Source organism: Heterodontus francisci, chromosome 18 (assembly GCF_036365525.1).
Source record: "Heterodontus francisci isolate sHetFra1 chromosome 18, sHetFra1.hap1, whole genome shotgun sequence".
NCBI lineage: Eukaryota > Metazoa > Chordata > Chondrichthyes > Heterodontiformes > Heterodontidae > Heterodontus > Heterodontus francisci.
Genome location: NC_090388.1, coordinates 83,146,973 through 83,160,148, shown reverse-complemented (window position 1 = coordinate 83,160,148; position 13,176 = coordinate 83,146,973). Strand labels below are relative to the sequence as shown.

The following is a 13,176-nucleotide window of genomic DNA, read 5'->3' as shown; positions in this document are numbered from 1 at the left end:
TAGATGTAGAGGAAAGGATAGCGAAGATGATTCTCGACAGGGGTGAGAGTAACAGGGTAGTTGTTATGGGGGACTTTAACTTTCCAAATATCGACTGGAAATACTATAGTTCGAGTACTTTAGATGGGTCTGTTTTTGTCCAGTGTGTGCAGGAGGGTTTTCTGACACAGTATGTAGACAGGCCAACCAGGGGCGATGCCACATTGGATTTGGTACTGGGAAATGAACCCGGCCAGGTGTTAGATTTAGATGTAGGTGAGCACTTTGGTGATAGTGATCACAATTCGGTTAGGTTTACCTTAGCGATGGGCAGGGACAGGTATATACCGCAGGGCAAGAATTATAACTGGGGGAAAGGAAATTATGATGCGATTAGGCAAGATTTAGGATGCGTAGGATGGGGAAGGAAACTGCAGGGGATGGGAACAATCGAAATGTGGAGCTTATTCAAGGAGCAGCTACTGCGTGTCCTTGATAAGTATGTACCTGTGAGGCAGGGAGGAAGTTGTCGTGCGAGGGAGCCGTGGTTTACTAAAGAAGTTGAAGCGCTTGTCAAGAGGAAGAAGAAGGCTTATGTTAGGATGAGACGTGAAGGCTCAGTTAGGGCGCTTGAGAGCTACAAGCTAGCCAGGAAGGATCTAAAGGGAGAGCTAAGAAGAGCAAGGAGAGGACACGAGAAGTCATTGGTGGATCGGATCAAAGAAAACCCTAAGGCTTTCTATAGGTATATCAGGAATAAAAGAATGACTAGAGTTAGATTAGGGCCAATCAAGGATAGTAGTGGGAAGCTGTGTGTGGAATCAGAGGAGATAGGGGAAGTGTTAAATGAATATTTTGCGTCAGAATTTACAGTAGAGAAAGAAAATGTTGTTGAGAATACTGAGATTCAGGCTACGAGGCTAGATGGGATTGAGGTTCACAAGGAGGAGGTGTTAGCAATTTTGGAAAGTGTGAAAATAGATAAGTCCCCTGGGCCAGATGGGATTTATCCTAGGATTCTCTGGGAAGCTAGGGAGGAGATTGCAGAGCCTTTGTCCTTGATCTTTATGTCGTCATTGTCGACAGGAATAGTGCCGGAAGACTGGAGGATTGCAAATGTTGTCCCCTTGTTCAAGAAGGGGAGTAGAGACAGCCCTGGTAATTATAGACCTGTGAGCCTTACTTCGGTTGTGGGTAAAATGTTGGAAAAGGTTATAAGAGACAGGATTTATAATCATCTTGAAAAGAATAAGTACATTAGAGATAGTCAGCACGGTTTTGTGACGGGGAGGTCGTGCCTCACAAACCTTATTGAGTTTTTCGAGAAGGTGACCAAACAGGTGGATGAGGGTAAAGCAGTGGATGTGGTGTATATGGATTTCAGTAAGGCGTTTGATAAGGTTCCCCACGGTAGGCTATTGCAGAAAATACGGAAGTATGGGGTTGAAGGTGATTTAGAGCTTTGGATCAGAAATTGGCTAGCTGAAAGAAGACAGAGGGTGGTGGTTGATGGCAAATGTTCATCCTGGAGTTTAGTTACTAGTGGTGTACCGCAAGGATCTGTTTTGGGGCCATTGCTGTTTGTCATTTTTATAAATGACCTGGAAGAGGGTGTAGAAGGGTGGGTTAGTAAATTTGCAGATGACACTAAGGTCGGTGAGTTGTGAATAGTGCCGAAGGATGTTGTAGGGTACAGAGAGACATAGATAGGCTGCAGAGCTGGGCTGAGAGATGGCAAATGGAGTTTAATGCGGAAAAGTGTGAGGTGATTCACTTTGGAAGGAGTAACAGGAATGCAGAGTACTGGGCTAATGGGAAGATTCTTGGTAGTGTAGATGAAGAGAGAGATCTTGGTGTCCAGGTGCATAAATCCCTGAAGGTTGCTAACCAGGTTAATAGGGCTGTTAAGAAGGCATATGGTGTGTTAGCTTTTATTAGTAGGGGGGGTCGAGTTTCGGGAGCCACGAGGTCATGCTGCAGCTGTACAAAACTCTGGTGAGACCGCACCTGGAGTATTGCGTGCAGTTCTGGTCACTGCATTATAGGAAGGATGTGGAAGCTATGGAAAGGGTGCAGAGGAGATTTACTAGGATGTTGCCTGGTATGGAGGGAAGGTCTTACGAGGAAAGGCTGAGGGACTTGAGGTTGTTTTCGTTAGAGAGAAGGAGGAGGAGAGGTGACTTAATAGAGACATATAAGATAATCAGAGGGTTAGATTGGGTGGATAGTGAGCGTCGTTTTCCTCGGATGGTGATGGCAAACACGAGGGGACATAGCTTTAAGTTGAGGGGTGATAGATATAGGACAGATGTGAGAGGTAGTTTCTTTACTCAGAGAGTAGTAAGGGCGTGGAACGCCCTGCCTGCAGCAGTAGTAGATTCGCCAACTTTAAGGGCATTTAAGTGGACATTGGATAGACACATGGATGAAAATGGAATAGTGTAGGTCAGATGGTTTCACAGGTCGGCGCAACATCGAGGGCCGAAGGGCCTGTACTGCGCTGTAATGTTCTAATTCTAAAAAAAGAGAGAGAGAGAGACGGGGGGGAGAGAGAGAGAGAGACGGGGGGGAGAGAGAGAGAGAGACGGGGGGGAGAGAGAGAGAGAGACGGGGGGGAGAGAGAGAGAGAGACGGGGGGGAGAGAGAGAGAGAGACGGGGGGGAGAGAGAGAGAGAGACGGGGGGGAGAGAGAGAGAGAGACGGGGGGGAGAGAGAGAGAGAGAGATGAGAGACGGGGGGGGAGAGAGAGAGAGAGACGGGGGGGAGAGAGAGAGAGAGACGGGGGGGAGAGAGAGAGAGAGACGGGGGGGGAGAGAGAGAGAGAGACGGGGGGAGAGAGAGAGAGAGACGGGGGGAGAGAGAGAGAGAGAGACGGGGGGGGAGAGAGAGAGAGAGACGGGGGGAGAGAGAGAGAGAGACGGGGGGAGAGAGAGAGAGAGACGGGGGGGAGAGAGAGAGAGAGACGGGGGGGAGAGAGAGAGAGAGAGAGGGGGGGAGAGAGAGAGACAGAGGGGGGGAGAGAGAGAGACAGAGGGGGGGAGAGAGAGAGACAGAGGGGGGGGAGAGAGAGAGACAGAGGGGGGGAGAGAGAGAGACAGAGGGGGGGAGAGAGAGAGACAGAGGGGGGGGAGAGAGAGAGACAGAGGGGGGGAGAGAGAGAGACAGAGGGGGGGAGAGAGAGAGACAGAGGGGGGGAGAGAGAGAGACAGAGGGGGGGGAGAGAGATGAGGGGGGGAGAGAGAGAGACAGAGGGGGGGAGAGAGAGAGACAGAGGGGGGGAGAGAGAGAGACAGAGGGGGGGAGAGAGAGAGACAGAGGGGGGGAGAGAGAGAGACAGAGGGGGGGGAGAGAGAGAGACAGAGGGGGGGGACGAGAGAGAGACAGAGGGGGGGAGAGAGAGAGACAGAGGGGGGGGAGAGGAGAGAGACAGAGGGGGGGAGAGAGAGAGACAGAGGGGGGGAGAGAGAGAGACAGAGGGGGGGAGAGAGAGGAGACAGAGGGGGGGGAGAGAGAGAGACAGAGGGGGGGAGAGAGAGAGAGACAGAGGGGGGGAGAGAGAGAGACAGAGGGGGGGAGAGAGAGAGACAGAGGGGGGGGGAAGAGAGAGAGAGAGACAGAGGGGGGGGAGAGAGAGAGACAGAGGGGGGAGAGAGAGAGACAGAGGGGGGGGGAGAGAGAGAGACAGAGGGGGGGGGGAGAGAGAGAGAGCAGAGGGGGGGAGAGAGAGAGACAGAGGGGGGGGAGAGAGAGAGACAGAGGGGGGGGGAGAGAGAGAGACAGAGGGGGGGGGAGAGAGAGACAGAGGGGGGGAGAGAGAGAGACAGAGGGGGGGGGAGAGAGACGAGAGAGAGACAGAGGGGGGGGAGAGAGAGAGACAGAGGGGGGGGAGAGAGAGAGACAGAGGGGGGGGAGAGAGAGAGACAGAGGGGGGGGGAGAGAGAGAGACAGAGGGGGGGGAGAGAGAGAGACAGAGGGGGGGGAGAGAGGAGAGAGACAGAGGGGGGGGGAGAGAGAGAGACAGAGGGGGGGAGAGAGAGAGACAGAGGGGGGGAGAGAGAGAGACAGAGGGGGGGAGAGAGAGAGAGACAGAGGGGGGAGAGACAGAGAGAGAAACAGAGGGGGAGAGAGAGAGAGAGAGACAGAGGGGGCGAGAGAGAGAGAGACAGAGGGGGAGAGAGAGGAGAGAGACAGAGGGGGAGAGAGAGAGAGAGACAGAGGGGGAGAGAGAGAGAGAGGACAGAGGGGGAGAGAGACAGAGGGGGAAAGAGATTCTAGACAGAGAGAGATTGACAGAGAGAGCGAGAGCATGCGTGCGCATGGGACTACCAGGTGCGGACTCAACCCTAGATCAGGTATAGTTATGATGCTCTCCATGGTGATGTAACCTGTCTAGGCTTACAAGTGGATGGGTGGCATCTTGGGCAAGGCATCCGAGATGGTAGCCCAACAAAAATTAACACTTTCAGGAGATGAGAGAAAACAGGGAGAAAAACATTTAAAATGATATTCTGCAGTTTGAGAATACTTGAAGTTCATCATTAATGCCTCACTATTCAAGATTCCATTTCTATCTAATCAAGGTAACACGGACCCCAGTAACTACTAACTGGGGGAAACACTAGCTCCTACTAATTTAAGAAACATTGATCTCGCTGACTACTAACTGAGGGAGCACAGATCCCGCTAACTACTAACTGAAGGAACATTGATTACACTACTAACCAAGGTAACAAAGATGCAACTGCTGACTGAGGTAACAGTGATATTATTAACTATCAGCTTAGAGTGAGGGGAGCTGCCCCCAATTAGAATTAACTTCTCACCTGCACATTCTGGTAAAATATTTTAGATAATCCCATACACAACAGGGACAGCAGCCAACAGCCAATCAGAGATCACAACTGTCGGGGCTTCTGTAATGACAATAACCAGCTGAGTCCTCTCCTATCCCAGAACCCGGTGCAACCAAGTTCCTCACCAGCTTCAAGCTTCTCAATGCACCACTCACCCATCCTGTGTCCTGTAGACTGCACAGCAGTCTGCGGTCAGTCCTCTCATCATCAGAGCTTTCTTCAGGCTGTCTCTCACAGTCACCCCACACCGTGCTGGGACCTAGAAAAGGCAAAAGGGATTAAGTATCCAGAGTACAGCACTGGTTGCTATTCCTCTCACAAATGCTGTCCTGAGTGGAAGATCTTTGGTCTCATTTTGGAGTGTCTATTGACATCACTGTGTCAACCAAGACGGCACATAATGACACCACTATTCCCAGGCAGAATGGAAATAATTGGGTAATTTTATGTCAATCACGCCAGGATACCACACTGCTGTAAATTATTTACAAATAGACTCTGTAAATAAACTTTGTTTGCTGTAAAATGCATTGTCCTGCCGCAAGTCCCGCTATGCCTCTGACTCATTGGCTGACCAGAGTGTTTACTGACACTACAAGACCAGAAACACGGCATAAGGAAGTGGTGGGGCTCGAAGATCATTCAAGATTTGAGATTAAATATATGGTTCATTCCCACCTCATAGCATAGTATGTTGCCCATAGTCACCATTGGTCTCTCAACAAAGAGGATTGAAGTTTCCCACTAGCGTGTAGAGCGGACATACGTCCGTCCATGTAGAACGGGGATGAACCCCGCTCCGTGTCGGTACATATAGGGTGGGCATGCACCAGGGCGGGTGTGCACTCCAGTGCACATGAAGTCATTTTTTCCCTTTGCAGAAGGTAGCATCCCTTCTACAACTCAGCTAAGGCCCTCTAGTTCAGCAAACTTCAGGAGTCCAATCTGGAGCCTTCCTATCTACATGGTTTGTCTGCACACTACCTTTACCAGCACTTCCAGCTGGGAAGCCACACCAGTACTTTATTAGCCCTCCAATGTGGGAATTGTTGATTGATATATGAGTCTTCCTGCAGGATGAATGGTTCTATTGAACTTTGCCTGATAGCAAGTGCACCTTCGTGCTTTTGACAGAATGTTAACTTGAAGAAGTAACACCAAAAATACAAAATAAACCTGCTGGGAAATCTTCACTAAAGACACTTGGTTGATGGAAGAAGTTATATCAATGGGAGTCACATCCCACAAGAGTTCAGCTCAAATAAACCAATAGGCACTTTTCCTCTTCTTTATCAAAGTCAGTCCCCAGGAATTGGAGTGCAATGAGAATTAAATATCGGATAAATATTGGATAGACATTCCAGGGTTTGACCAACTACCTTCAAGGGTCAGGCCCAAATTGTACACTCCACGCAACAGATTAAAGAGATTGAGTTGGAAGCGCCGACAGGACTCCTACATAAAGGCCCAGAGGGACAGATGACTTCCAGGAATGTTTTGTGCGAAATTTATCCTTTTGATATAAACTTCCTTCTTTATTAAAATGCACCCACTTTTCATGTGCACTGAGGGTAGATAAGTTGCTGAGGTGATTTTCATACATGTATTATACTCTGAAGTTCTGTGACAATGATGCAATCATTCCCATTCTGTACTGGAATAGGATGTTGAACTAACAGAAAGGAAACCGCTAGTATTTATACTGCGCCTTTCATAACCTCAGGATGTCCCAAAGCACTTCACAACCAATGAAGTACTTTCAATTATTGTAAGGAAATACAGCTGTCAATTTACACAGAGCAATATCCCACAAACAGCAATTAACTACATGACCAGATAACCTGTTTTAATGATGTTGGTTGAAGGATCAATATTAGCCAGGAAACTGGGAGAACTCCTCTGCTTTTCTTCAAATAGTGAGTGCCACGGGATCTTTCATGTCCACCTGAGAGGGTAGATGGTGCTTCAAGGCTTAAAGGGGGCAGAAATCTTAAAATGCATACAGGAGAGCTTTTTGAGCCAGTACATCGGAAGTCCTACAAGAGAAGGGACAGTACTGGACCTAATCCTAGGGAATGAAGCCGGACAAGTGGTAGCAGTGTCAGTGGGGGAGCATTTCGGGGATAGTGACCATAACTCTGTAAGATTTAAGGTAGTTATGGAAAAGGACAAAGATGGACAGGAAATAAAGGTACTGAACTGGGGGAAGGCCGGTTTCAATATGATAAAACAGGTCAAAGTGGACTGGGAGCAACTACTTGTAGGAAAGTCTACACCAGACCAGTGGGAGTCATTCAAAGAGGACAGAGTGAGAGTTCAGAGCCAACATGTACCCGTTAAGATGAAGGGTCGGACCAACAAGTCCAGGGAACCCTGGATGTCATGGGATATAAAGGATTGGATCAGGAAAAAAAAGGAGGCTTATGGCAGATTCAGAGCACTGAAAACAGCAGAGGCACTAGAGGAGTATGGAAAGTGTAGGGGGGTACTTAAAAAATAATTAGGAGAGCGAAGAGGGGGCATGAAAAAACACTGGTGGGCGAGATAAAGGAAAATCCCAAGGCGTTTTATAAGTATATTAAGGGCAAGAGGATAACCAGGGAAAGAGTAGGGCCATTAGTGACCAAAGTGGCAATGTGTGTGTGGAACCAGAGGACATGGGTGAGATTTTAAACGAATGCTTTTCATCTGTGTTCACTATGGAGAAGGATGATGTAGGTGTAGAGATCAGGGAGTGGATTGTGATATACTAGAACATATTAGCATTGAAAGGGAGGAAGTATTAGCTGTTTTAGTGGCTTAAAAGTGGATAAATCCCCAGGCCCAGATGAGATATATCCCAGGCTGTTATGTGAGACAAGGGAGGAGATAGCAGGGGCTCTGACACAAATTTTCAAATCTGCTCTGGCCACAGGAGAGGTACCAGAGGACTGGAGAACAGCGAACGTGGTACCATTATTCAAGAAGGGTAGCAGGGATAAATCAGGTAATTACAGGCCAGTGAGTCTAACATCAGTGGTTGGGAAACTATAGGCAAAAATTCTGAGCAACAAGATTAATCTCCACTTGGAGAGGCAGGGATTAATCAGGGATTAATCAGGGATAGTCAGCATGGCTTTGTCAGGGGGAGATCATGTCTAACTAACTTGATATAATTTTTCGAGGCGGTGACGAGATCTGATGAGGGTAAAGCAGTTGATGTAGTCTACATGGACTTCAGTAAGGCTTTTGATAAGGTCCCACATGGGAGATTGGTGAAGAAGGTAAGTGCCCATGGGATCCAGGGCAATTTGACAAATTGGATCCAAAATTGGCTTAGTGGCAGAAGGCAGAGGGTGATGGTCGAGGGTTGTTTTTGCGAGTGAAAGCCTGTGACCAGTGGTGTACCGCAGGGATCGGTGCTGGGTCCCTTGCTGTTAGCAGTGTACATTAATGATTTAGACGTGAATATAGGAGGTATGATCAGTAAGTTCGCAGATGACATGAGGATTGGTGGTGTCGTAAATAGTGAGGAGGAAGTATTAGCTGTTTTAGCGGGCTTACAAGGCAAGGGAATATACAATGGATGGTAAGACCCTAGGAAGTACAGAAGGTCAGAGGGACCTTGGTGTACTTGTCCATAGATCACTGAAGGCAGCCGCACAGGTAGATAAGGTGGTTAGGCAGGCATATGGGATACTTGCCTTTATTAGCCGAGGCATAGAATATAAGAGCAGGGAGGTTATGATGGAGCTGTTTAAAACGTTAGGCCACAGCTGGAGTACTGTGTACAGTTCTGGTCACCACACTATAGGAAGGATGTGATTGCACTGGAGGGGGTGCAGAGGAGATTCACCAGGATGTTGCCTGGGCTGAAGCATTTCAGCTATGAAGAGAGACTGAAAAGGCTGGGGTTGTTTTCCTTAGAGCAGAGAAGGCTGAGGGGGGGACCTGATTGAGCTATACAAAATTATGATGGGCATTGATAGGATAGGTAGGAAGAAACGTTTTCCCTTAGCAGAGGGATCAATAACCAGGGGGCATAGATTTAAGGTAAGGCGCAGGAGGTTTAGAGGTGGTTTGAGGAAATAATTTTCTCACCCAGAGGGTGGTTGGAATCTGGAACGCATTGCCTGAAGAGATGGTAGAGGCAGGAACCCTCACAACATTTGAGTAATATTTAGATGAGCACTTGAAACGCCATAACATACAAGGTTACGGGCCAAGTACTGGAAAATGGGATTAGAATAGTTAGGTGCTTGTTGGCCGGCACAGACAAGATGGGCCGAAGGGCCTGTTTCTGTGCTGTTTAACTCTATGACTAAGTTAACATCTCAACCGAAAGACTGCACCTCCGACATTGTAGCACTCCCTCAGTACTACACTGGAGTGTCAGCCGAGATTATGTGAAGCCTTTGGAGGGAGCCTGAACCTACAACCTTCTGACTCAGATGGGAGTGCTACCAACAGAGCCAAGGATGACAGCTTATATTGCTAAATCAGTAGAGTATGTTGGGGGATCCCATGCTTCCACTATGCAATGCTCTGAGCAGACAGCCTCTCAGGAATAAAATAAAAGCAAAATACTGCAGATACTGGAAGTTTGAACAAAAAAACAAAGTGCTGGAAATACTCAGCAGCTCTGGCAGCATCTGTGGAGAAGGTACAAAGTTAATGTTTGGAAATATAACTCCGTTCCTCGCTCCACAGATGCTGCCAGACCGACTGAGTATTTCCAGCATCCAAGGAATGGTGCACACCTTTGACCATAGAGACATCTGTACTCTGAAGGAAGTGGAGAGAGGAGTCATGAAGCACAGCCTAGTGCCAGAGGTCTGAGTTAGGACTAAAGACTGGATATATCAGGGCTCTTGAAGGGTGGTGAGTGAACGGTTACGTCATGGAGTTATGCACAGAGATTAAATGGTTTAATAAAGATGAATTTGAAGCACATCAAGGTAAAACTGTGACAGTAGCACATGGAGACACAGGTTGTAACTGGTAAAAGGCAAACTAAGGATTGAAAACAAGTTGCTCTTTATCACAAAGAGTGATGAACATGCAGGACAGATTTCTTGGCAGGGAGTGGAATATGAAAACGTGGAGAGTCATTTCAGAGAATTCAATGGAGTGATGCGGAATGGGCTGGGAGTCGGGGGGTTGGTGTGAGGGGGTGGCGGGCTTGTGAATTTTTCTAGATGGAAAAGTGAACATTAAACAGAATAACTTTATTATCTTGTTCTTGGAAAGGAATACAGGCAAATGGAATTCATTCCAAACAAGTATGAGGGAATGCGTTTGGAAAGACCAACAAGGCAAGGGAATACACAATAAATGGCAGGTTATTGAGAAGTGCGGAGGAACAGAGGGACTTGGAGCGCATGTCCACAGATCGCTAAAGGTATGACAGATAGGCATGACGGTTAAGACGACATATGGGATACTTTTCTTTATTAGCCCAGGGAGAGAATACAAGAGCAAGGAGGTTATGTTAGAATTGTATAAAGCACCAGTGAAAGCTCAGCTAGAGTACTGCGTACAGTTCCGGTCACATTACAGGAAGGATGTGACTGTAGATTTAAGAGGCATGGAGAATTTTAGCTACAAAGAAAAAATGGATCAGCTGGGTTTGTTTTCTTGGGAAGAGGAGGCTGAGGAGAGATTTAATTGAGGTTTATAAAATTATGAGGGGCCGAGACAAAGTGGATAAGAAGGACCTATTTTCCTTAGCCAGGAGGTCAATAACTAGGGGACAGAGTGTTAAAGTAATTGGTGGAAATATTAGCGTGGAGTTGAGAATTTTTTCACCCAGAGGGTGGGGGGGATCTGGAACTCACTGCCTGAAAGGATGGTAGAGGCACAAACCCTCATCGCATATAAAAAAAACTTGGATATGCACTTGAAGTGCTGTAACCTACAGAACTATGGACTAAGAGCTGGAAAGTGGGTTTAGGCTGGATAGCTCTTTTTCAGCTGGCATGATGGACGAAAATAGCCTCCATCTGCACTGTAAATTTTCTGTGTTCGCATGCAGCCTGCTGAAGATTGCAGTTCTACAAGAGGACAATTAGTGAAAAGCAGGGTTCACAACATTGGATAAATAAGGTAGGATGCTCCTATGGTGAGAATAAGTGTGAATACTCCATTAAAAATGCCCAAGCATTCATTCTCTCTCTTCCAGCCAGCAGATTGTCAAAAACAATAACCTTTATTTATATAGCGTTTAACACAGCAAAGCGTTTCACCAAAGCATAATCGAACAATATTTAAAACAGCCACATAAAGATGTATTAGGATAGCTGATCAAATGCGTGGTCAAATAGGTAGGTTTAAAGGAGGAGAGAGGAATAGAGGGGCTGAGAAATTTAGGGAAGAGGATAAACAAGAGGGTTAAAAGTCCAGGAAAATGCCAAGAGGGACTGAATCCACAGGGCCAGAGAGTATAAGGGAAATGGCCGAAGGTGATCCAATCTGATTAAGGAGATAGTGATCTAAATTGCAGGTCGATAGTCATGGGCTGTCTGGTGACCTGAGAAAAAGTGTGATTTTATCCCATAAAAACATTGCCAGTCTTGCTGCAGCGATCAATGCCTTAATAGCACTCCGTCCTTGCAGAATTGAAGTGGAAGGCTCCAGGCCTATTATCAGTCTGTTTCACTCGACTGGTTTCTGTAATATAAAAATATTATCCCCAACATCCTTACCCTTGTGTATATCTTCTCTTTGCTCCTTCTCATCTTGTTGGCCATCAGTTGGGCTGGATGCCCTGCTGCTTCCGATCCTCCCGGCCCATCTTGGTAACTTCAGTGCAGTGAGTCCCCTCTCCCTGCAGCTATCCTGCTGGGCTGTGTCCCAGCAGAACGGGCCAGGCATGTTGTTCCCATTTAAATACCATGGCGCTGGGGCAGTTGGGACAACAGATGACATGAAGAGGAACACCTGCCTTCACAACCTTTGGCAGAATCACTTTGTTAGGAGGGAAACCCAGAGAGAAGGTGACCTGTGTATAAGACAAGCCCAACGCACTAGGCAGATACCTCGAGGCTTAAACACAAATATATGCAGTGCACTCAAAGTGTGTGTAAATTAAAGGAGAGTAATCATGAGCAAAAGTGGAGTTCAGGATCCAAATCAGTTTGACACCTGGTTTCTTCTCGGAATACTCCATCCAGAGGGAAACGGGAAACTGAATTGGCAATAGATCAGCAAACTAAATCTAACTTGCAGTGGGGTGCACTGGGCAGATGAACAAGACAACATACTCAGCGGGGGCGCACCGACGGCGCAGGCACTCAGCGGGGGCGCACCGACGGCGCAGGCACTCAGCGGGGGGCGCACCGACGGCGCAGGCACTCAGCGGGGGCGCACCGACGGCGCAGGCACTCAGCGGGGGCGCACCGACGGCGCAGGCACTCAGCGGGGGCGCACCGACGGCACAGGCACTCAGCGGGGGCGCACCGACGGCACAGGCACTCAGCGGGGGCGCACCGACGGCACAGGCACTCAGCGGGGGCGCACCGACGGCACAGGCACTCAGCGGGGGCGCACCGACAGTCGCTACGTTTAACAGAGTAAACTGCGCTCATAAATGGGGAACACACTTAAAGGAGTATGCCAGCACATGAACAGAAGGCATGTTGAAGAGGACACACCAGGCACCTGAACGTGGGGCACATTTAAGAGGACACATCAGACACGTGAACATGGGGCACATTTAACAGGACACATCAGACACGTGAACGTGAGGCACATTTAACAGGACACACCTGGCACATGAATTGGGAACCTACTTAACAAAATTAGTAAAAGAAACAACCTTTAAGAGCGAGCTCCCTGTGGTTAGGACTTACAGTAGGTGCAGGTAGGTGATGGTAAGGAAATATATTTGTATTATGTCCACAAAGGTCCACAATACAAAGTGCCTCATTGTTTTCCAGTCTTCAAGACCTTAGGACCACTTGTTGGCCTGCAGTTGTTCCTCAGAATCTCATGTCACTCCCTTCACTGTTTTTACTCACCACAGTCCTCTGTTTGTTGGGCAGGAAGACTCGAACAATGGGTTTCTGAGGAGATTTGGGGTTGGCCCTCAAACCGTCACTTGGGTTCTGTAACAAGCCCGGAGAGTTCTGAGTGACAGAAAGGTGGGTGCAGGGCTCCATCAAGTCCGTCAGGATGGGATTAGTGTTTGAAAACTCCGTACCATTCCCCATTGACTCCAGCAACTGCTGTTCACGTTGTTGCAGTGCATCCAGCTTGCTTGTGTACTCTTCATATGCCTGGAACATAATTCAGAATGCAAGCTACTTAGCAACTGAAGAGTGGTAATCACTTTTAACAGCGTTCCCACATCCATCTTCATTAATAG

At 48.0% G+C, this 13,176-nt stretch overlaps 1 protein-coding gene across 3 annotated transcripts in view; it reads right to left on the bottom strand.

Moving 5' to 3' along the window:
- The window catches only part of braf (B-Raf proto-oncogene, serine/threonine kinase), a 154,042-nt gene that overhangs the window by 94,286 nt on the left and 46,580 nt on the right, over nucleotides 1–13,176 (bottom strand). For 2 of the 3 annotated variants that reach the window (XM_068051074.1, XM_068051075.1), the window contains exons 3-4: nucleotides 12,830–13,087; nucleotides 4,988–5,091 (exon numbers count right to left, since the gene is read on the bottom strand). In XM_068051074.1, the coding sequence (XP_067907175.1) occupies nucleotides 4,988–5,091; nucleotides 12,830–13,087 (362 nt within the window). Of the gene's footprint in view, nucleotides 1–4,987; nucleotides 5,092–11,515; nucleotides 11,653–12,829; nucleotides 13,088–13,176 lie in introns of those variants that run through there. The other variant, XM_068051076.1, reaches the window with a different exon arrangement.